We start from the raw sequence: 22,048 nt of genomic DNA, 5'->3' as shown, positions 1-22,048 counted from the left end.
AAAAACGCTTAACTTTGACATTTATATTTGTCTACTGTCATTTTAAAGACAAATAGGTGCCGGTTTAAAAGCACGTTTTCAGTTTTGAAATTTAAATTTAATTCAAAATGAATTCCATATTTAAATTCACATTAAGATTAAATTCATTAAGAGTTCTTACTAACTCGGCGAAACCAAGGATATTCTCGAATACTATTATGCCTAAAGCATTAATCAGAAATATATGGTATATGAATAATGTTAATTCACAAGGTACTTCAGTTTCAAGCAAGTCGAGTAAATGTGATTTTATTAATAAAAGAGACATTCACAGCAAAGGTATTAGTTTTATATTTTAAAATTAAATGTTTATATATGCACATAATAGATTTAAACATTTATATTTTTAGCTGAAAGGGAACTAGTCGAATTTTTAACAGAGGAAATTCTGGCTGAAAGAAAGGCCCAAAAAGTTAAAACAATTCCCACTGAAGTAGATGGTTTTAAGGCAAATTTAAATGGGGCTGAAGTGACACTGACAAAAAAGACTGATGCTGAAACGTAAGAGATATAAAAATAATAATGGTATTCATTGATACAAAGTAGATCTTTTGTAGGATTAAAATTAGTTTCAATGTAAATCACTCAGTAGACACTGATGCTGAACCTGAAATTCATGAAAATATGGATAAGCCTGAAATTGGTGAATTAAAATCAAAACCTGCTTTTAAAATTGATTTATCACGTGGTGATACCACCATTAGTGTGTTATGTTCATTTGTATCAGCAAACGAACAGGATGATGGCTATAGTAAGTTTTCCAAATTATGAGGCGATATATTTCTTAAAGGAATGTTTTCTAGATGACACATTTGGAGTAGATGAAATCAGTATTTACAATGGGGAATGGAATGAAAATGTATATTCTGTTTCTGGAGAAGTGTTAGACTCTGTAAGTTAACTGAAGATGTATTGTATTAAATTTAACGTTGTGTATGTATTTCAGTATTTATATGATCTGATTTTGAATTATCTGGAGGAAAAAGGAATCACAAATGAATTTGTAGAAAAGCTTTCAAGTTACAGCACAGCATATGAGCATTCAGCATATATTGGATTATTAGAAGGATTATCAAAATTCATTTCTGGAAAATAAAACTGTACTAGTTAATTAGCGTTAAGTTATAAGAAGTGATACAATATGTTTTAAAAACATAATTTAATTTTAATTTATATCTCGTTCCGTACTTGTTATTTGGAAGCTTGTTCCTGTTTTGGAGTTTTTTTATGTACAAAAAGGAAAATAAAAGTGAATTGTGTCAATTTATACTTTTTATTATTAGCAGTATAAAATAAAGGCATGTAAATAAATAATAGTAACTATGAAAAAATATTATATGTTATCTTTAACAGGAGGTTTATGTGCTAGATATAAAGTTACTATACTACCTAAAGCGCTTACAAGAAAAATTACATCAAACCATCTGTGATAGAAGTTAAACTGTAAAGCACCTAAAGAAAACAAAGGTTACAATTTGATTAATTTGTTTAAAATTTCATTACCTAACACTTGTGTAATAATTATCCTGTACTGTGCTGGCATATTCATTCTTAGCAGTAGAACTGATGATACAAAGTACATTCCCATTATTTGGGCTAACACTAAAACTATTATGTTAGAACTCTTGCTAGATGACATACGGTTAAAGAACTGGAAAAGTAAATTATATTGATAATAAATTATTTAGGCTCTCTTTAAAAAAATACCTTAGTTAATGTAAGTAAAAGACCTCTAATTGATGTAACAACGATACATCCAACCAGATAAAAAGAGATTTGTTGAGACCAAAAGTTAACATCAAAATCAAAACCCATCCAATGAACTGCTATTTCTATTCCTCTCGTTACGGGATCTTTTTTTCCTACTCTGTCAAACACTATATTTATTGTACACTGAAATATTTAAAACATAACATCAATAATTACTTATAATTTCTTACTTACAATAAATATTTTCCATAAGCAGTAACCAGAAAATATGTATCCAAGGAAATTAAAATAAATTCCTTTCCAAGTTTTAGACCATTCAATTCTCTCAAGCATATTTCTATTTTCATGTGCTTCCAGGAAGAGTTGTCTACTCATTTCTTCCAGACCACCAATTTCTAATTTCAACTGACTAATATCTAAAATAAAATTTCTTGTATTTAGTTTGTTTTTGCTATAATACAAGATGTAATAGAGACAAATGGCCAAAGGCTATTGACAAAAGGCTATACTATTTAAAATACTTATTATTTACTTTCATTGTTTCTATTCCCTGTTACAGAAGACAATAATTCCCAAATGCCTGTTTTTGTAACAGAATTAACTTTTTCCTGCGATTGCTGCTTTTTTACTATAGCAATTCTCTTTTTCCTTATTACTATCATATCCATTGTTTGCATCAGTCTTTTTTCTATATTTAACACATCAGCCACAGACACTTCCCTAAAATAAATCATTAAACAAAGTGTTCCAATATTTTCTTAAATAAAATCAAGAACCTCATAAAATATTTCATTGATGTGTATGGATAATTAACAGCACCAAATCCTGACAATAAAGCCATTACTGTTACACCAATCACTCCTATTCTAGAAACTAGTGACTCTATACTAAAAAATCCTTGGTTGGGATGATTTATTGGAAAAGGATCGGCTATCTTCCAAAAAACAGCCAGGAATACTAACCATGTAAGAATAGTAAGATGTTTAACATAATCCACCCTTACTAAAAATAATTGTATATTTAGTAAGAAAATAATATATTTTTATTATATATATTTACCATATCTTATGTTACTAATACAGTAGTATGAAATATAAAAAGGGTTTAGTACAATTACCACAAAAAGCAGCAAATAAAGCATCAAATGCCAGTAAAAATATCTAGAACTAAATAGAGTTGTTAATAGATTAATACAGTAATTTTATTTATACAAACCTCGAATCAAGAAATGCCAAAATTTCAAATATAATAAGTTCAAACATTGTACAAGACAATGTAAGAGTAATACTAAAAATCAGTTGAACCATTACATGTCGCACTTCATAGTCTTTGAATAATTGTTTCATAAAGAATATCCATGCCCCAACAAAAAATAGCACCTGCAATAATACTGTGTTTTTAGTTTGAGTTTATTAACACTACTTCTTAATCATTATTGATAAATTGATAAAAAGCCATTGTAACATAAAAGTTATTCACATACCTGAGAAGAAAATACTACTGTGCTGTCGAAAACGAATGTCATTATTTAGATGTATTTTTTTCATTACTTGACCAAAACTTATTTTTGAAATGCTTATAGTTTCAGTTTTGTTTACTAAATGTTTAGGGATTCGACAGAAGAGGTTAACTACACGTCATTATAACAAGAGAATGTATTTTTAGTTGCCTAATGATTTAGAATGTCAAGACATTAACTGAGGTTACAATTATAGAGTTTCTTTATGGTTATAACTTGTATTAAAACTAGAGGATATATTTCTTAAACATATATTTATATGACATATTTTTTATAATGATTGTCTGTAGTATAAAACAACAAATAGATCAATACAAGTTCATGTATGCAGATTTTTTATAATAAGACAAAGAACATATTAACTAAAATTGTTACATTGCTAAATAACATATTAAATTTACAAATAAGGCTTTTTATGTATTAACAGTGTATACGTTTTATATATTTTTATTGTTTTGATGTATATCACAGTTTAACATAGACACAACATTAAATATATAGACGTTTTTGCATATTTGTATATTTTAATATCATGGTCCATTAATTTCTTTTACTCTAGCAATTTATTTCTTATTTACATACAATGATTTATTAATAAAAAAAAGTTAGAACTCAAATTAACAAATAGTTTTAAATTTCGGTTAAATTCAATAAGAGATTTTAAAAAATCAACCGAATTAACACAACAATAGAAATGGTTACCTCAGGACTGAATTTGAGAAATACGTATATATAAAATGGCAGTATCTAGCCAGGTGCGGAATATTTCGCAAAAATTAAGTTGCAAAACGAACATTAAACTAAGGTGTGGTGTATGATCATTTTACGAAATATATTTGTCTTTATGTGAATACTTGTTTCTAAATATAGATTGTACATAATGGAAGAACAAGCATTTAAATATTTTTTTCAGGTTCATTTTTAATTTAATTAACTGCAACGCATAAATATAGTAAGAAAAAGTATATTAGCTCAAGGAGTTGTAAGAGAATTGGAAGACTTAACATCTTTTAAGTGAAATTGATCTAGTTTCCCCATTGTATGTGTAAGGTATAATGATTATGAGGTTGTGATTAATCTTAACATGGTTAAGTCCCAGAAAGTAAATACGATACAGGAAAACCATAATTAGTTTTAATCAAGGATAAATTGTAGTGTTTAAAAAACTATTGATAATTTCGATTTTTTACAAAATATATTTCTTGTATCTTTCGTTGCATGTACCAAATGTCAAAATTAATTTCAGAATTCAAGTTAGCCTTGACATTCGTTTTAAGTGATAGACAGCATGTGGAAATTCATATACTGGAGTATTTTACTTGTTCTTCCAATTACACTACAATTGCTTATTTTTGAGATAGTAACCCTACATATCTTTATATATACACGCTGTATATATCCAATATTTCCTGGCATTTTTGTTTGATAGACAAGAACCAAGACAATTATTCGATACAGTGGCGATACTAATCACAAAAGAACTAATTGATGTAAAGTATCTCGAAGGGGAATGCGACTCCGAGCCTTGATTTCAATTACCTACTCTATAAAAAACCATAAAATTATAAAATGACATATTTATTTAATCTCTTTCTTTTGTTATTCTTTTTGTTTCAAGGTTCCAGCCACCACAGCTGGCCGATTACGCAAAACGTATTGTAGTTTTATGTAGACTGAAATAATTGTCGTCCGTAGTACTGGTATTTTAGATTTTAACGACTACCAGTACCACTAAGCCAGAATTATCTAAGTTTATCTTACAAAATTCAATTCCCCAGAGCCAGTTTCAAAAATTCCTCCCTGGTTCGTTGATCATCCCGGAAAACTCCAAGCATGGTGGACGTTACCGTTTTACTGTTGATCTTCTGTACTCCTCTCATCACCATGCACATGTGGCTATGAAACAAATTAACGAAATAGTCACATAAATCACAAAAAAATCCGTTTTAAGGAATGGGAATATAGTTTCTGTATAAAAATATTTGTCTTTTGTGATAGAATTTCGTTAATATAGCCCGTATAATAAAACAACCAATCGTAAACACGTCGCCATGTTGCCGGATCAACTTAGAATTTTAATTTACAACTATTTCCGGTTTATAATCTCTATTATCCCTAATGTTTTTAAGAATTTTACGGATGTTTGGCAACATGACCCACTATCCACGCAAATCTAATTTGATAGGTTGATTCAATTATATGTTCCAACACATCAGATAGCGATCTATCTCTTTTTAACTAATATGAAATAAAAAGAAAAACTCGGCTCCGAATTTAAAACTAATTTTATATTTTTAGGAATAATAACGTGCATTGGTTGTTTTATTGGATGGGTTATATCTCAGCTGGTCTCATTCTATTTCGATATCCACTCGCTGTTATTAAGAACATTGTATTTAATAGTTTGAAGTATATATTATGGAATAATTGGTAATGTTGCTGTATGAACTGTTGGCTGTAAATTAATTTATAAACTACATTTCAAACTAAATTTATATAACTCTTTAGATAAGTATTCATTATAATATTATTTATTCCCATTCACGTTAAGTTTCTAGCTGGTCGGATCTACTTTGTGTAAAAAATAATTAATAACAATGTTTCGATTATTGTTAGTAAACAATTTTGGAACATCCATTCAAATATAATACATTCTTTTCAACTAGAAATGACAGAGAACAATATTACAAGAAATTTATATAAAACCTGCTTATTTTGAACATAGAAAACGTCAGACCTCAGGGATAATAGAAAACGCTCTCTGATCGTAATTAATTTTACGTAAAATCGTTTTCAAGAATGTACTAATGAATAAAAAACAATTATAGAAATAGTTTCGAACAGAATCGTATCTAGTTGCCTTTGAAATATCAATATTTTTTATTGACATCATTTTAATTTTGCACCATTCACAATCAGGATAAATATCTAGGAAATATAATATAATGTAGTTGTAATTTGTCACTAACACAATTCTAAATTGCTATACCGATGGTATGTGAGTATTTGAAACATTCTCTTAATCCCAAGTATTTATTTTTTAAGATGTGGGATTAAAATATAATTTAAATTGTGCTTTCCTTCTCTATCTAGTCTACATTCAGCTTTCTGTCATTTTTATGAATTTAATAATAAAAGAAATTGAGTCATGTCAAAGTCAACGTCAATGTCACAAAATATTTTGACAGTTGAACGCCGGCGAATTCGGCAGGTGAAGAATGGCAGCGCTAGAATCAAGAGTGTAGGAGGTTGATTCTATTTAAATTTTATAATTAAAAAGTTTGGTACTTAGAAATGCATAGTATTGAGATCTGGCAACACTAAAAATGCTTACTAAAGACGCCGCTGTAGATGATTTAAAATTCAGTTTCAGTAACAAAGGGTCATATGACAAAATGTCAATCATGTCAATGTTAATGTCAAATGTGAATACGTCAGATGACCAGCAACGACTTTTGGATCCAGGCAAGCTATAGCAGGCACTAACATTTATTTATTGAAACTTGGCAACATCAAACATGTTTGGTAATGATGCTATTGTAGATTATATATAATTCAGTTTAGTTGTAATTGAGGGCCATCATCTGAAAACACTTGGGTGTATACTTTGACATATTTAGGATAATAATGCTACATACTCATTCAGCTATATTGACAGTTCGCAAATTAATGCCTTACATTTAATATTAAAAACATAACTATTCTATTAGGAGGTTTTTTCTTCCTTTATATATGAATTTTTGCTGGTCTTTTATGGCTGTTAAACAATTTTAATAACTACTAAAGCGCTACTGACAGAGATTTTAAAATCAAATTAACTCACTTGGTCATTTAAGTAACTTGTTTTTCTAACTCTTATTCAAAATGAATTGCTATTCCTAGTTAAAAAGAAACAGAATGCGTCGGAATATATTCTTCGGCCATATTGCCAAATGTCTGCAAAATTCGTGAAAATATTAGACGTGGCAACATTGCGACGTGCTGACGTGTTTTGACTGTTTTAATGGACGAGCCGGAAAGCAATAACGTAAAGTTAAATGTTTAATAAACTTTTATCAGCTAGAAACTTACTGATCATTAAATAAAATGACTTACGTCCCCTCAATGATCACAGCTACACCATTTGGTTGTACAGCTTTCAATACCGCTATGGCGATTTGCTTGGTGAGTCTCTCTTGTACCTGAAGCCTTCTAGAGAAAATCTCTACGATTCTGGCTAATTTACTCAGACCTAAAACTTTGCCCGATGGCAAGTATCCAATGGAAACCTTTCCATAAAATGGGACTAGATGGTGTTCACACATCGAGAACATTTCGATGTCCCTTACGACAACCATTTCGTCATGATCCTCGTCGAATATTGCATCGTTCAGGACTTCTAAAATAAAACGAAGAAGAAATAATTAATATTTGGTTTGTAAAGTTTCTTAAACAGGGTATTCCAGTTTAGAAACTTGTTTAAGAATCTATTTCTTCACATTTTCAAATCTTAACCTGATAAGAATGTGTTCTTAAAATGATTTTTATTGCAAATTACTTTTGATTACTATCAGAGAGAGTCATATCAGACAACCTTCCAAGAAAAGAGTGGGTATAATGCTTTAGTTGCGGATAATTGGCTCACATTAAAAGATAGGAGTCTAATTTTGGAGAATCAAGGAATTTGCAACGGTGCCAGTTCTTGTAAATTATACTTATATTTGAAGAATAAAAATAAATAGAATATAAATTATATTGAATTCACAAATTAATCTTCATGGTTGGCTTAGTGAATATTATATTAATACAGATTTTCCAAATTGGCATCGCTTAAATAATCTTGGTTTTCATCCAATATAGCACCCATTGGAATTTTAGCAGCTTGTTTGGCTGCAACCATATTTTTAACAGATTTTCATAACTGTCACTTTTGATACACTCTTGTCAATTACTGATCTATTTCGTTCAAATTTAGAAGTGGTAATATTTTTACGAAAATAGAAAGACATTGAAAATCTTCAAGCAAGCCAAACCTGAATGTTTCTTGTTTAATTTGAATGTTGTGGAATGACTATATGATCAACAATCAGATTTTGATTAGGTACGCTTACATAAACATCGAGTCATATTTATCTGCATTTTCTTTCGCAGAGTCCACTATGCCTAAAATATAACGAATTTAGAATGGAATTGAATCAAATTTGCAAAATTAAAGGGTCAAACTCAAAATGACCGCTGTAGTTCGTTGGATTCGACCTCTGGTTTGCTAGTAAATGGCAACGCCGCAAAATCAGGCGGAAACTATCGAAGTTTACCGAATGCCAATTATGATTCTCTAAAATTAGCGTCGAGTACATCAAATGCATATCTGGTGTGAATGGTGTTCATGTTTGCATGAACTCTGACATCGATTAAATTAATTAAGCTACTTTTTTAAACCAGAAGATTATTTAAGTGTTGTTTTTCCTTAGTTACTATGAGGAGTCCCACAAATTTTGTTATGTTTTTGTATCCATAATTCGCAAGTTTTAATGTATAAAGGTTTGTAGAGCACATTCGTTCCAGTGCTCACTAATATTTGCCTTTTTTCATTATAAAATAAATTTAGTATAGTAAACGACGAATCTGCTAAAGATTTTTGATCCAAATTTGTGGCCAAATTAATAAATAACTGATTTAAGAACGACTGCTTAGAATTTTGTTATATGTCAAAGACAAAATAAATTAAAGCTCACAGAGTTGATGCGGTAATATTGCGACGTTTGGACTTCAAAAATTGAGATGAGGTAGGTTCTACTATGTATTGACCATACACATAGTCTATTCAAAGTTTCTTTTATACATACGTCATCAAGATGTTTAATGTATTGCCTGCCGCAATTTGTAAATTCGTTAAATTAAAAAGAGACATATTGCTGACTGATTAGTTTGAACATGTAAACGAATGAGCCTGTCAAAATGGTCCGGTTGTCAGAAGTATACAACATTCTTGAAAGCAATAGAGATAAGAGGTTATAACTCTAACCTATAAACTATTATGGCTGTATAATTAACTGTAGTTTTTAGATGTACTATAACGTTAAAATAAATTATATTTGATAACATTTGAGTTCAATTATTTTATTTAGATTAGAATTTTGTTGTATGTTAAAGCCAAACTGAACTAAAACTCAGAGTTGATGCGGCAACATTGCAACGTTTTGATGTCAAAAACTGAGATGACGTAGGTTCACTGCCACTGTGAATAGGCTATATATAAATTAATAAACCACAATTTGAAAATAATACTTCCGTCGATAGACGATAGATGGCCATCGTATCGGCAATCCAACAAGTCTCTCCGCGTTTTGCCTTTACACTTTAGAAACTAATTTTCTTGTCGTAAGCCCAATTAGGAAGCGCTTTCCGGAATGATCGAATTACGTTTCCGGCTCCGGGCTCTGAAAGCTTTCCGGGACCCTAAAATTAACCCAGAAAAAGGACGGGAACGTTGGCGCTTTTATAGTCGCACTCGAAAGACTTTCTTATTAATTATGTTTGATCTTTCGTTGATTTCAACGATTCTTTTTCGATTTTAGTTAATTATCTTTGAAACCGATTATTTCAAAAATAATGCTCAATTTAGACGACGACAGTAATTAACAACTACATAAATATTGTTGTTATCTAATGAATTTATAAAAAATAATTTAATGTCTGACAAACCGGCAGAAAAAGTTGGATCTCACGGGCCTATTTCGCAGTTACCTACGATATACAAATTATTTGAGAAACTGCTGCTAAATCTGCTTATAGGATAACCAGATATCCATTCTGAATTTCGAAATCATCATTGGACAATCGACCAAGCGCACCAAGTAACAGCGGTTGTTGAAAAGGCATTAGAAAATTAAACAGTGCTTGGAACATTTGCTGACAACACAGTTATAATGGCAAAAGATATATCTCTGCCTAAGGCTATAGAAAAAAGATCTACAAATGGACTGGAGACTAGAAAATAAAGTTTAATAGTTCCAAATCTGCCCATGTTAATTTTGCATTGCAGCGAAACGACAAGAAACTAACTATATCGCTTGATGGATGCCCGATTGTCCAAAGTCAAGCAACTGTATTGGTTACTGAACCTATGGGATGCAAATATAGGGTTGCACTAAAACATCAAACCAACTAGTAATCTAACTGAGTTCTACGATTAATTACCAATGCTGATCGCTACGTAACCAACGAACAGCTGCATCACGATCTCAGAATCGAATGGATACACGAAGTGATCCAAGATTTCGCGCTAAAACATGAAATAAGGTTGCTAAATCACAGCAACATGGAAGCAATACAGCTAGTGGACGACACGCAGGAAATCAGCAGGATTGAATCGAGCCAAACCATACGAACTTGTTTAGTATATAGGTAGATAAGTGTATTCTTAACTGTAGCTTAAGAGTTTAATTTTATTTTAATTTGTGAAATATATACTGATGTATAAAACCCCTACACTCTGCATGTCTATTAATGACAGTTCCCAACAGGACAGTAGTAATAAATCTCTGCAAGATATATTGTATCTAGTGGAAGATGTAATTGAAAATAATTGAAAAAAAAATGAGTTTGATTAACGCGTTACCTTTAAGTAATCTAAATAAATCTAATATTTAGAAGATGCTCTAAAAAAGCTCCGTTCTCTAACAATAGAACAATGAAATACTCAAATGTAATATTCGGAGGATTTTAGCAGTATTAGAAACAATTAATGCGTATTTTCAACACAATGCCTAAGATTTGGTTCTACTATTATGATTCTCAATCAAAACAAGGAACTAAATAATGATGGTTCTGTCTAAAACCTCTGATTGTTTGATTTTAAGGCGTCTTCATGAATCGCCAAAAAAATGTTAGCATTATTTTTTTTTTAGAAGTTGAAAAGAAGAAGAGAATATAGTGTTACGTACGGTAAAGTTAGTTTACTAACAATAAGGAAAAAATCCTATATGTATTTCTTATACTAAAACCATTATTTGGTTTTAGGAAACAGTAAATATATCAGAAAACCAAGCATAACATAACCTTTTCGGAAATCATTTGATTGATTTACGTTACGCTTCATTTTCCCCAATAAATATTTCATATTTCATTTTTATCAAGTTTCCACCACAATCCACTCACGCAATAATTCACCGATGGAGCTGATGGAATTTTTATTACATTGCCGTAAACATGACATGGATTGTCCACTTACCTTTCACCCTGAAATTAATATTATTTTGGGATATCGAAATCCAACGAGTTCAGAGAAAGAGTTGCTGAGCAATATTTTTATTATATTACGTATTTTTGCTTTAGTTTGTTTTTCTGTATTAATCATCATTAACATGATTTCTTGCTTGTTATGGGCTAATTAATTAATTATTTATTTACCTTTAATTATCGAAATTCCAGTATTATATAAAAATCGCTGTAGATTTATTGTAGTAGCCAAAAAATGTTTGGAGTCGTTGGAACGTACTAAGTGACAATAATTAAATTATGATATTTCGGTGGGTAAAAAACAATAATAGTTTCAATCATGGAAAAGGGCGACAATCATAGAGATCAAGTAGATAAATTGAATAAATAAATAAAAGAAGAATACGTAGTAATAGAAGAACAATTACACCCAAATAGATGAAAGAAACGATGTTGGCAAATAACAAAAATAAATTAATTGACAGAAAATACTATGTGATTACAAGAATTATTAAATATAATTGTTCATGATGCATTAAAGTTCTCTGAGGTTGAAACATTCGGACTACAACAAACAAACAAAAAAAAACTAGAACAAAAAAGCTTCAAGGTATCAATATAAACTCCTAAATTATGAAAACAAAAGAAACCAAATCCAAACTACTTATAAATCGATTAAGACATTACGTAATTATAATAAAATGGTTCCATATTCTTTTACAATTTTTTTTATAGTTTATCATATATAATATTTTTTCAAATAATAAAAGAACCATAAATCATGCTTTAGTTTCTTTGATTTTCAGTTAATAGATTTTTATCATAATTACCACTCTAGGTATTCGAGCTCGTTGACATATAGGTTTATGAATCTGAACAGCTTGTCATAAGCACAAAGGGCTTTTCTACACCGCATTAAGCGGGGATTAAGTGCTTTTTTATTATCTCAACTGTAAATTTGTCCGTGAAATAATAAAGGACTTTCATTAAACTGGACCATGGGCGAAATGGAGTTTCCATGTTGATTAGTTACGTATAAAAATTAACATTATTGCAATAATTAATAGCATAGTTTTACTTGTACCGACAAGTATATAAATGTTGTTATTACTAATTACTCATTCGTACTCATTGATAACTTACCCTTGGTACTTTGGAACAAATCAGATTAAAAGTTAAAAAATATAATCAATTGAGAAAAAAGTAATAGATGATCTTAAAAGTTGCATATCTTTGTTAACACTTATTTATCTCTAGGGTATACATTATAGATAGTACCATATAGTACCGCTTATTTTAATAATAATCAAAATGATCTTGTACAATATTTGGTTTTAATTGTATTTAATGAAATTTAGCTTTGTGGCAATTTTTAATATTCTTGTGATCGCCAAGTATATTCTAATTTATGTATATTTTTATAGAAGGTACAGTTTTCTGTTTCATATTATGACTAATTGTAGCTCCCTCATATTAAATAGCATTTGATGCATATATCTGCTCGTTTATCTGCTAATATTTTTAACTAAATTTAAAACTATTTACCTTTGCTATAATTTTCATGTAATCAGTATTAGAATATAACAGGTCAACTGAAAAGTCCCCGGCCTGACACATAGATAGCGCTACTAGAATTAAATCCATATGTTTTTTAGTTAGCCCTAACCATCACAATATGCGTGTATAAATTTGACAGCTGTCGGATCATTAGTTTGTGAATTATAGTATTTTGAGTGAAGCAACTTTTGTTATCGTGAAAAAAATGGATAAAAAAGAATTTCGCGTGTTGAAAAAATATTGTTTCTTGAACGGAAAAGATATAGTTGAAGCAAAAACTAAGCTTGATGCCGAGTTTCCGGACACTGCCCCAGGAAAATTAACCATCAATGTTTGGTATGCTAAGTTTAGACGTGGTGAAATGGGCACCGAAACCGTGAACGCAGCGGACGCTCAAAAGAGGTTGTTACCGACGAAAACATTTAAAAAATCCACAAATTGATTTTGAATGACCGTAAATTGAAATTGAGGAAAATAGCAGACACTCTAAAGATATGAATTGAACGTGTACATCATATCATTCACGAATATTTGGGTATGAGAAAGCTCTGTGTGCGCTGTGCTCGGTGCTGCGCGAGCTCACTTTTGACCAAAAACAACAACGAGTTGATGATTCGGAGCAGTGCTTGATGTGAAGCTGATCAAGCGTAATAAACCCGAGTTTCTACGTCGACATTAGACAATGGACGAAACATGGCTCCATCATTTCACTCCAAAGTCCAATCGACAGTCATCCGAGTGGACTGCACACGATGAACCCGCTCCAAAGCATGGGAAAACGCAACAGTCGGCTGGCAAGGTTATGGCGTTTGTATTTTGGGATGCGCATGGAATAATGTTTGAATTTTGAAGCAAAGGTCAAATCGTACGACAAAAATGGTATCGACAAGTTGGAGTTTCGCTACAATCAGTGTATCACTCTTGAAGGGACTTATGTTGAATAAAAACAATTAATTATTCCAAAAAAATGTGTTTTACTGTGGTAGGTCGGGGATTTTTCAATTGACCTATATATATATATATATATATATATATATATATATATATATATATATATATATATATATATGTATATATGTATAATATATATAATTTAATCGTTTTTGATGGCTCTGATATTCCCTTGTGATCCCATGTAATTTCGGAGAAAGAATCCTGGGTAGAACAATGCTTTTTCGTTCATTTGAAATTCCATGAGAATCGATCGTCTGTTCTTTCCTCTAATTCCGAGATTCCCCGTGATAAATGTAATGAAATGGCATAAATACGGTTAGGAAATTGAATCTATGAGAGCATTTTTCCAGAATCCATTCAATTTGCTACTGCAATATATTTGCTTTGGATACATTGTAGACACATTATTTGTTTAAAATTTATTGGCAATCTCTAGAATTTTAACGTCATAAATAGAAAAAAATACTTAAATATCGCGATTATTTGCATTACGAATTTCATTCTCTTGTTGAAAGCATCTTAAGAGGCTGAAGTTACTTTTCAGTGCCATCAATACACTTTATCACATTTGCAAACATTTAAATGAATTACTGACCTGATCTAGTTGTGTCAGACTTCTGGATCTCGCTTAAACTTAAAGAAATACTCTGTTTTATTTGAATCGATTGAATGAGTTTAAAGTCATAATAGTTTTATTAGGTAATAATATTTATTAAGTGATTAAATCTAGTTTTATTAAGAAAGATATATACAGGTAGTAACAAGAACACAGTCGAGAGAAGTACAATAATATTAAAATGTCTTTACAAGGAAACACTGTACCGAAGTACACAATAACTAAGCGTAAAAGGTAAATATGATTTCTAATGAAAGTAAAATATATTACTTGGATATACAATTGTTAATTAGGTGGATTAGGAGGCCTCCAGGGGATATAACTACATAAAAAACGCTCCTAAAACTCTAACTCATAGGTGATATGGAAAAGAGTTCAATGTAAATATAATCAAACACAACGCTAACTTACAAACTCTTATAACTGTGTAGTTAATTGTATTTCTTCGGTAATATATACATTATATTTACTATAATGTTAAAATAAATTATATTTCATAACAGTATTTTTGTTTAATTATTTTATTTAGGTTAGAATTTTGTTGTATGTCAAAGCCAAACTGAACTAAAACTAATAGTTAATGCGGCAACATTGCATGACATTAGTTCACTGTTTTATTGAACGGGCTATACGTTAGTGATGGATACTTAGTTTTTTGGGTGTTTCACTGGTTTTTGGGTGTTCCTATCTGCATGATATTGAAGGCACAGATACGTTTGTTTCAATAAAAACGGATAAACACGTCTTTAAAATAGTAATTTTCAAATTTGCGTGATGTGTATACACAATAAAATCCTAGTCTTGCATTAGGGATGCAGAAAAAGTATCGATATATTGACATTTTCTAAATATGAGTTATATTTGGTCGATATTTTTCGATATTTTTTCAAAATAAATTAACCACTACTACTCTTTGAAATATTGAGAAAATATATGTATTTTATTAAGCTAATATTTTACTAATTCTATTTTTTCTTAAAATATCGATATATTTTTTAGAAAATATTGATTTTTTTCTCCGATATATCGATATATCGACATTTTCTAAATATGAGTTATATTTGGTCGATATTTTTCGATATTTTTTCAAAATAAATTAACCACTACTACTCTTTGAAATATTTAGAAAATATATGTATTTTATTAAGCTAATATTTCACTAATTTTATTTTTCCTTAAAATATCGATATATTTTTTAGAAAATATTGATTTTTTTTTTCGGGGGCTAACACTCCTACCTTATACTAAATTCAAATTATTTAATATAGACCAAACGAAATATAAGCCTATAGACCTATATCACTTCTGCCAGTAATATCTAAAGTTTTTGAAAAACTGCTGTTGAAAAGAATAAACCGATCATAGGGAGAAAAATACCAACACACCAGTTTGGGTTTATTAACAATTATAACACTCAACAATTGATTAGGTCCACAGAATAACAGATGTTATTGAAAAACTCTACGAAAGTAAAAAAATATGCTCAGCTATATTCTTAGATGTAGGACAAGCATAGGATAAGATTACCAAAACAACACGCCGACCTACTATAATCGTACATTACAGCCAGAATGTTTAGAGTTAAACAAGAAGAAGCTTACTCTACAATAAAACAAGCTGAAACAGGTGCACAACAAGGACCTTTATCTATTATATACTTGTGATATACCACAAATGGATAATATTACGACAGTTATATTAGCTGATGACACTGTTTTATAGCTGTCGGAGACAATAGTGAAGAAGCCATACGAAAATTACAACTGGCAAGTGACGATGTAAATAATTGGACACAAGCTTGCAAAATAAAAATTAACGAAAGTAAATCTGTGCATGTGCAGTTCACCTACAGTCAGACTATACAAGCATCAATAACATTAAATAATATTACCATTCCATATAGCAACAACGCTAAATATCTCGGAATGAATCTCAATGCAAAATTTCGCTGGAAGGAACATACTAAGCTGGAAAAGAACTGGAATTGAAATATAGGAAAATGTATGGGGCTAATTGGAAGAAAATCACAATTATCAGTACATAATAAATTGCAATTATATAAGCAAATACTGAAACCTATATGGACATACGGAGTTCAATTATGGATGTTCTGCAACGAGTAACATAAACAAAATAAAATTTTTTCAGTACGAAGTAGTAATAAGCAGTAGTAAGTCGTGAGAAGTATTGTGGGCGCACTCAAATACTTCAGGACTGACTATCTGCATCTAGACCTTCAGATACCCACAGTCGATCAAAAAAATCAAGAGAATTGCAAGGGGGCATAAGGAAAGACTCTATTCTCATGAGAATATTGAAGTATTGCAACTTTTGAATACCACCAGAGCAGGATATAGACTCAAAAGAATCAAACCATCTGATCTTGATCTGTTGAAAATGACCAGTAACAATGTAATAATTAATCGAATTAAGCGAATCCCGTTAAAACGAAAAAAGTATAATGTTAAAATCATTATTAATTCTTTGAAACAAGTTATGCCGTAGTCGACGTTAAATTGCTTCTTAACCCGAAGCACTACGGAAAATTATGTTCATAGAGCTCGACGAGTGCGACACGATAAGCACATTGTGGTAATTTCCTCGAATTTCCATGTCCCGACCGTTGCAAAAGTAATTTTCCGAATATCTCGAGTCCGAAAGGCGGGTCTTTCCGCCGTTTGAGCTTAAAAGCAGCAGCTCGCCTTTTGTGGCCGGAGACGGTGACCCATTTCAACCGAGAAACCATTAAGAACAATTTATCATCTCGGGAACGTTGAGACAACAGGTCTCAGATTTAGCGAAATAAAAATGTTATTCACCGAACCTTTGATTAAATAGGGAGGAAATTGATATATGATATATAGTCTATTCAAAGTTTTCTTGTACATACGTCATCAAGATGTTTTATGTATTATCTGTCGCAATTTGTAAATTTGTTTCAGAATCGGACAATATTTTCCTTCATATTTTATTCTAGTTAAAAAGAGACACAATGTTGTCTGATTAGTTCGAACGATTAGACGAATGAGCCTGTCAAAGTCATCCGGTTGTCAGGTGTATACAAAAAATTTGAAAGCAATGGTGATAAGGGGTTATAACTCTAACCTATAAACTATTGTGGCTGTATAATTATCTTTAGTTTTTAGATGTACTATATTGTTAAAATAAATTACATTTGATAAAATTTTTGTTCAATTATTTTATTTAATTTTGTTGTATGTCAAAGCCAAACTGAACGAAAACTGAGTTAATTCGGCAACATTGCAATATTTCCACGTCACAAATATCCATGATGCATTACTAAAAAAACTTTGAATAGACTATAGGAACCAGATCCACCTTTCGATGATACATCGAATTAACTTGTATTCACCACACAATTACACATTGTTACACATGTTATTACACATTTTTTAAAAGCCTTAAATTAAGTTATTGATAAAATTGTCATGCTCTAGAAATATTGGCGTAATAATTCATAAACATTATTTATTTAAAATGTTACAATTCGTTTTAATACATTGTCACAGTTACTTGTAATTTCATATTTAAATTAAATTTAGTCATTTCATCAGCATTGTTGTTACACAACAGATATAATGACAACAGATTAAAAAACTAATTCAAATTTTGTATGTTATTTCTTGTATCAACTATAAAAAGAATCGCATAAGTTATATTTGAAACTTTATGAAAGTAATTTCTAAAATTAGACTGTTAAGAAATATATTGACGAATAATTATAGAACAATACAAATTTATATAATTTTACAATTTATTATAATAAATTATTGATAGGGATTGCAATTTTTTAACAAAATTTATAAGATTTTTAATTAAGAATGTTAAAATAAATTACATTTGATAAAATTTTTGTTCAATTATTTTATTTAATTTTGTTGTATGTCAAAGCCAAACTGAACGAAAACTCAATGTACAAATAACTTTGAATAGACTATATATTATACTATAGTGTATACTAGTTTAATTAAATGTAGTTTGTTAATTAATAGTTTATAGGTTAGAGTTATAACCTCTTAGCACTATTGCTTTCAAGAATTTTGCATACGTCCGACAACCGGACGACTTTGACAGGCTAATTCGTTTACGCGTTCGAACTGATCACACAGTTTTGTGTCTCTTTTTAATTAGAATAAAATGAGAGGGAAAATATTGTCTGATTCTCAAACGAATTTACAAATTGGGGCGGGCAATACATTAAACATCTTTATGACGTATATAAAAAAAAAACTTAACGACTATAGACTATATATTAAAGAGCGAATAACTGGTAAGATAATTTAAACTTAAATTGTGCATTTAATCGATTTATCACCGTCTAAAATGCTCCAACGTGCTGCTACCATAGAAACGAAAATCTCTCTCGCTTCTCCCTTTTTAACAATACGGTGTCATCGCGGGAGCCGAAAGAAAATCGCCTTATTTTCTCTTCCTTTTTTTGCTATGGTCGTGTCCTCGGCGAGATTTCTTTAAATGGATCGTCGTTCCGACAATTTCCGTATGCCATGATAGTTCTTCCAACTTATATGGATACTAGCGACCCACCCCGGCTTCGCACGGGCGCAATGCTGATACTAAATTAAATACACTACAGAAAAAATATGAACGTTGTATATAAAAACATAGCGGCCCGCTCCGACTTTGCACGGGCATAAAATATATATGCCTATGTCACTCAATGAAAACATGATTAAAATCGATCCAGTATTTTTGGTTCACTCATTACTGCCCTTGGCCTGCACGCATTAAATTTGGAGTAAAACAATTCCTCTTCCCCTATACTTACTATGAAGATTTCCTGCTATCTTTGGAATATCTAAATTCATACAATTTTTATTACATTACACATTTTTAAACGCAAATTTTAAATTTCTAATATCTCCGAAAATATTTGTTTAATTTACATGCTGTAAGGAACCATATTGATCTATATTAATTGCACACTGTATTTAAGGTACTTAATTCGATAAGGATTAATGCCGTATTGCTTAAAATAGCTTCGTAAATAAGCCATTTTCTCACGTAAAAAGTAAACAATAAAAATGGTTAATGTGGGTTATCCCTAAAAGATAAACATATACCATCGCGGGCTTTTTTGTAGACCTTTTTATGGTGTACAATACTGCAGTACATTAATTTGATCTAACTCGTAGGGTTAGGCAGCGTTTTTGCTAATTGCTAAATAAGCCTAAAAAAATAGGTTAATTTACGACATCACGTTAGAAACCTCTAAAATTAGCAATGTTGCCTTAGTATATTATGCATGTATTATACATATAAACCTTCCTCTTGAATCACTCTATCTATTGAAAAAAACCGCATCAAAATCCGTTGCGTAGTTTTAAAAATTTAAGCGCACATAGGGATATAGAGACAGAAAAGGCGACTTTGTTTTATACTATGTAGTGATGAAACGCGATTCAGAATCGATAGGGTGATATTATAGTGTTACCTTCTACATTTTGATCGTAGCCTTTGGTGAAGAAGAGCATCGCTTTCGCTGCACGCTCAGGTGTTTTTAACAATCCTTGACGGTCTGGATTCTCACCGAGTGATCCGAGAAGTAGTCGATAGGATCTGGACATTTCGGGGATGAGAGCCTCTCTGGTCGGCGGTTTATGATCCAACTCTAAATCGTGGTGAAATGTACAATGCTCGTGGCCTGAAAGAAACATTCTTGTTATTGATGAAGATATCGCAAGATATTAATCGATGTTCTACCTATCTAATGAATGTAATATGTCAAGTATTAACTGTTAAGTAATTGGAAAAATTGTTACTGCACTCCAATGTGCTTGCTAATCAGCTAAATGTATTTGATGTGGTGTGTAGACCAAAACAGTACTGAATAAGAATGCTAAAAATTCTCGATATATCGACCAAAATATATATCGATTTCTTCAGAAAAAAGGTTTCTTTTAACCTTTAGAATTAAGTTCTTGACAAATTGTTGTTAAGAACAGAATTTTAAAATTTGTAAAAAATATCAATATTTTTTGGCACTGATATATTAATATTTCTATTTACCAATGTTTTTTGAAAATATATCGATATTTTTCCTGGCTGATGCGATCGATCGCTAGATATATTGATGTTCTTTAAAAATATGAGAGATTGGGTTAATGTTTAAATTATTAATGTTTAAAACTACATGTATAATGTGAAAGAACGTGGCAAAATAAAGTTTTATTGCGTATTCCAGGAATCTTTATGAGTGAATTCTTGTGACTAAAATATATATCATCATTCGATCGTATTAATGGATAGATATCGACTTCAAGATATTGACTTAATCCATGGTATTACTTGTTCAAATAATTTTCTGCATGTCATTTATAGTCTAACCAATAAAACGACAATGTAAAATGTTAAGTTTTCTTGATAAACCAATAATAAATAAAAGTTCTAAGATATACTCGATGTGCTTTGTATGAGAATGAGAAAATTGAACTTTGAATTTTGACTTGATTGAAGATGCTGATGTAATATTTCTATATAGATAAATTAATTAAATTTGTTGTCATATATATTTATTAATTTTCTTTTATTTCCGATAATAAAACTTATTTTGAAACTAACTTATATTATAGATATTTTTATAAAAAATTCTTGGTATTAGTATTAATATACGCTATAGTAGATCACATTTATACCTGGAATTGAGATATTTTAGGTTAATTTTTCAATATAAAAAATATATATTCTATATATATTATATTCTTGAAATATACATATAATTTACAAGAAGTGGCAACGTGAGAAAATAAAAAATTAGGCGTCCCTATGAATAGAGTCTTGTGATTAAAACTTATACCTTTATTTGATTGAATTAATTGATATTTAGAAATGGAATAATTTTCTGCATATCTATATCTACATAATAATTATCTCAAGAAACACTTATTTCCCATTAAGCGGACTGCTGAAGCACCAAGGGTAACAAAAAATATGTACACCACTGTTGACTGTCAAAATAAAGAAATCCAACTGTTTGAAGGTTACAGATGGCGATGCTCTTAATATAAGAGTAAACTTCATAGTATTTTTATCGTAACTGATAAAATTTGTAATATTCAATATGTATATTATTGCTTGACAATGGAGAAAAAGTAGTTTATGTAGTTTAGTTTATAAGCAGCAACATTTAAATATTTAAAAATTATTGGTACATATTAAGTAGTGCTATTTATGTGACATTTAGTTTTTATGAAAGGATTTTTTCTTTATACAAAGATACAACAGTGAAGAACTATTTAAACTTTAATTACTTTTATTATGATGATTACATATATACGTTTTACGTTTAATTAGATTGACGCCAGCTAGCCCAAAAAAAAATAACATGAACCGAATTTTGGTTCACCTTGATAAATTTGAGGAAGTTCCATGAGATGTTATGTTAATTATGTTTTAATCGCCTTCATTACCATTAT

The 22,048-nt window shown here is 30.2% G+C and overlaps 3 protein-coding genes across 4 annotated transcripts in view; 1 reads left to right on the top strand and 2 right to left on the bottom strand.

Moving 5' to 3' along the window:
• The first annotated feature begins 36 nt into the window (after positions 1-36).
• P32 (complement C1q binding protein P32) lies at positions 37-1,302 on the top strand. Its single transcript, XM_076408322.1, has 5 exons — positions 37-318; positions 390-540; positions 597-790; positions 843-931; positions 986-1,302. Exons 1-5 carry the CDS (start codon positions 108-110, stop codon positions 1,133-1,135), a joined length of 795 nt encoding a protein of 264 aa, XP_076264437.1. The 5' UTR covers positions 37-107; the 3' UTR covers positions 1,136-1,302.
• Positions 1,296-3,385, bottom strand: GPHR (Golgi pH Regulator). The gene is made up of 9 exons (XM_076408315.1): positions 3,233-3,385; positions 2,965-3,128; positions 2,809-2,915; positions 2,526-2,751; positions 2,282-2,469; positions 1,984-2,165; positions 1,747-1,932; positions 1,543-1,690; positions 1,296-1,491 (listed from the first exon to the last, which is right to left on the bottom strand). Exons 1-9 carry the CDS (start codon positions 3,272-3,274, stop codon positions 1,373-1,375), a joined length of 1,362 nt encoding a protein of 453 aa, XP_076264430.1. The 5' UTR covers positions 3,275-3,385; the 3' UTR covers positions 1,296-1,372.
• Positions 3,386-3,507: 122 nt separating this feature from the next.
• Positions 3,508-22,048, bottom strand: part of LOC143198816 (GTP cyclohydrolase 1) — a 36,768-nt gene continuing 18,227 nt past the window's right edge. For both annotated transcript variants that reach the window (XM_076408325.1, XM_076408324.1), the window contains exons 3-5: positions 20,068-20,277; positions 7,364-7,646; positions 3,508-5,164 (exon numbers count right to left, since the gene is read on the bottom strand). In XM_076408325.1, the coding sequence (XP_076264440.1) occupies positions 5,035-5,164; positions 7,364-7,646; positions 20,068-20,277 (623 nt within the window). In that variant the 3' untranslated portion in view covers positions 3,508-5,034. The remainder of the gene's footprint in view (positions 5,165-7,363; positions 7,647-20,067; positions 20,278-22,048) is intronic.

This window comes from Rhynchophorus ferrugineus, unplaced genomic scaffold, assembly GCF_030347505.1.
Source record: "Rhynchophorus ferrugineus isolate W39M unplaced genomic scaffold, kcgeb_rfMv2 rfM6, whole genome shotgun sequence".
Classification (NCBI taxonomy): Eukaryota; Metazoa; Arthropoda; class Insecta; order Coleoptera; family Curculionidae; genus Rhynchophorus; species Rhynchophorus ferrugineus.
Note: the sequence above shows the minus strand (reverse complement) of the source record. Positions and strands in the feature narration are given on the sequence as shown.

Bases quoted from the DNA above. Each gene is read 5' to 3' on its own strand.
- P32 (XM_076408322.1), top strand. From the start codon at position 108: ATGAATTCCATATTTAAATTCACATTAAGATTAAATTCATTAAGAGTT. The intron at 319-389 runs GTATTAGTTTTA...TTATATTTTTAG, and splicing joins AAGAGACATTCACAGCAAAG to CTGAAAGGGAACTAGTCGAA. The intron at 791-842 runs GTAAGTTTTCCA...AATGTTTTCTAG, and splicing joins CGAACAGGATGATGGCTATA to ATGACACATTTGGAGTAGAT.
- GPHR (XM_076408315.1), bottom strand. From the start codon at position 3,274: ATGACATTCGTTTTCGACAGCACAGTAGTATTTTCTTCTCAG. The intron at 2,916-2,964 runs GTTTGTATAAAT...AACTCTATTTAG, and splicing joins TTGGCATTTCTTGATTCGAG to TTCTAGATATTTTTACTGGC. The intron at 2,470-2,525 runs GTTCTTGATTTT...GATTTATTTTAG, and splicing joins TCAATGAAATATTTTATGAG to GGAAGTGTCTGTGGCTGATG.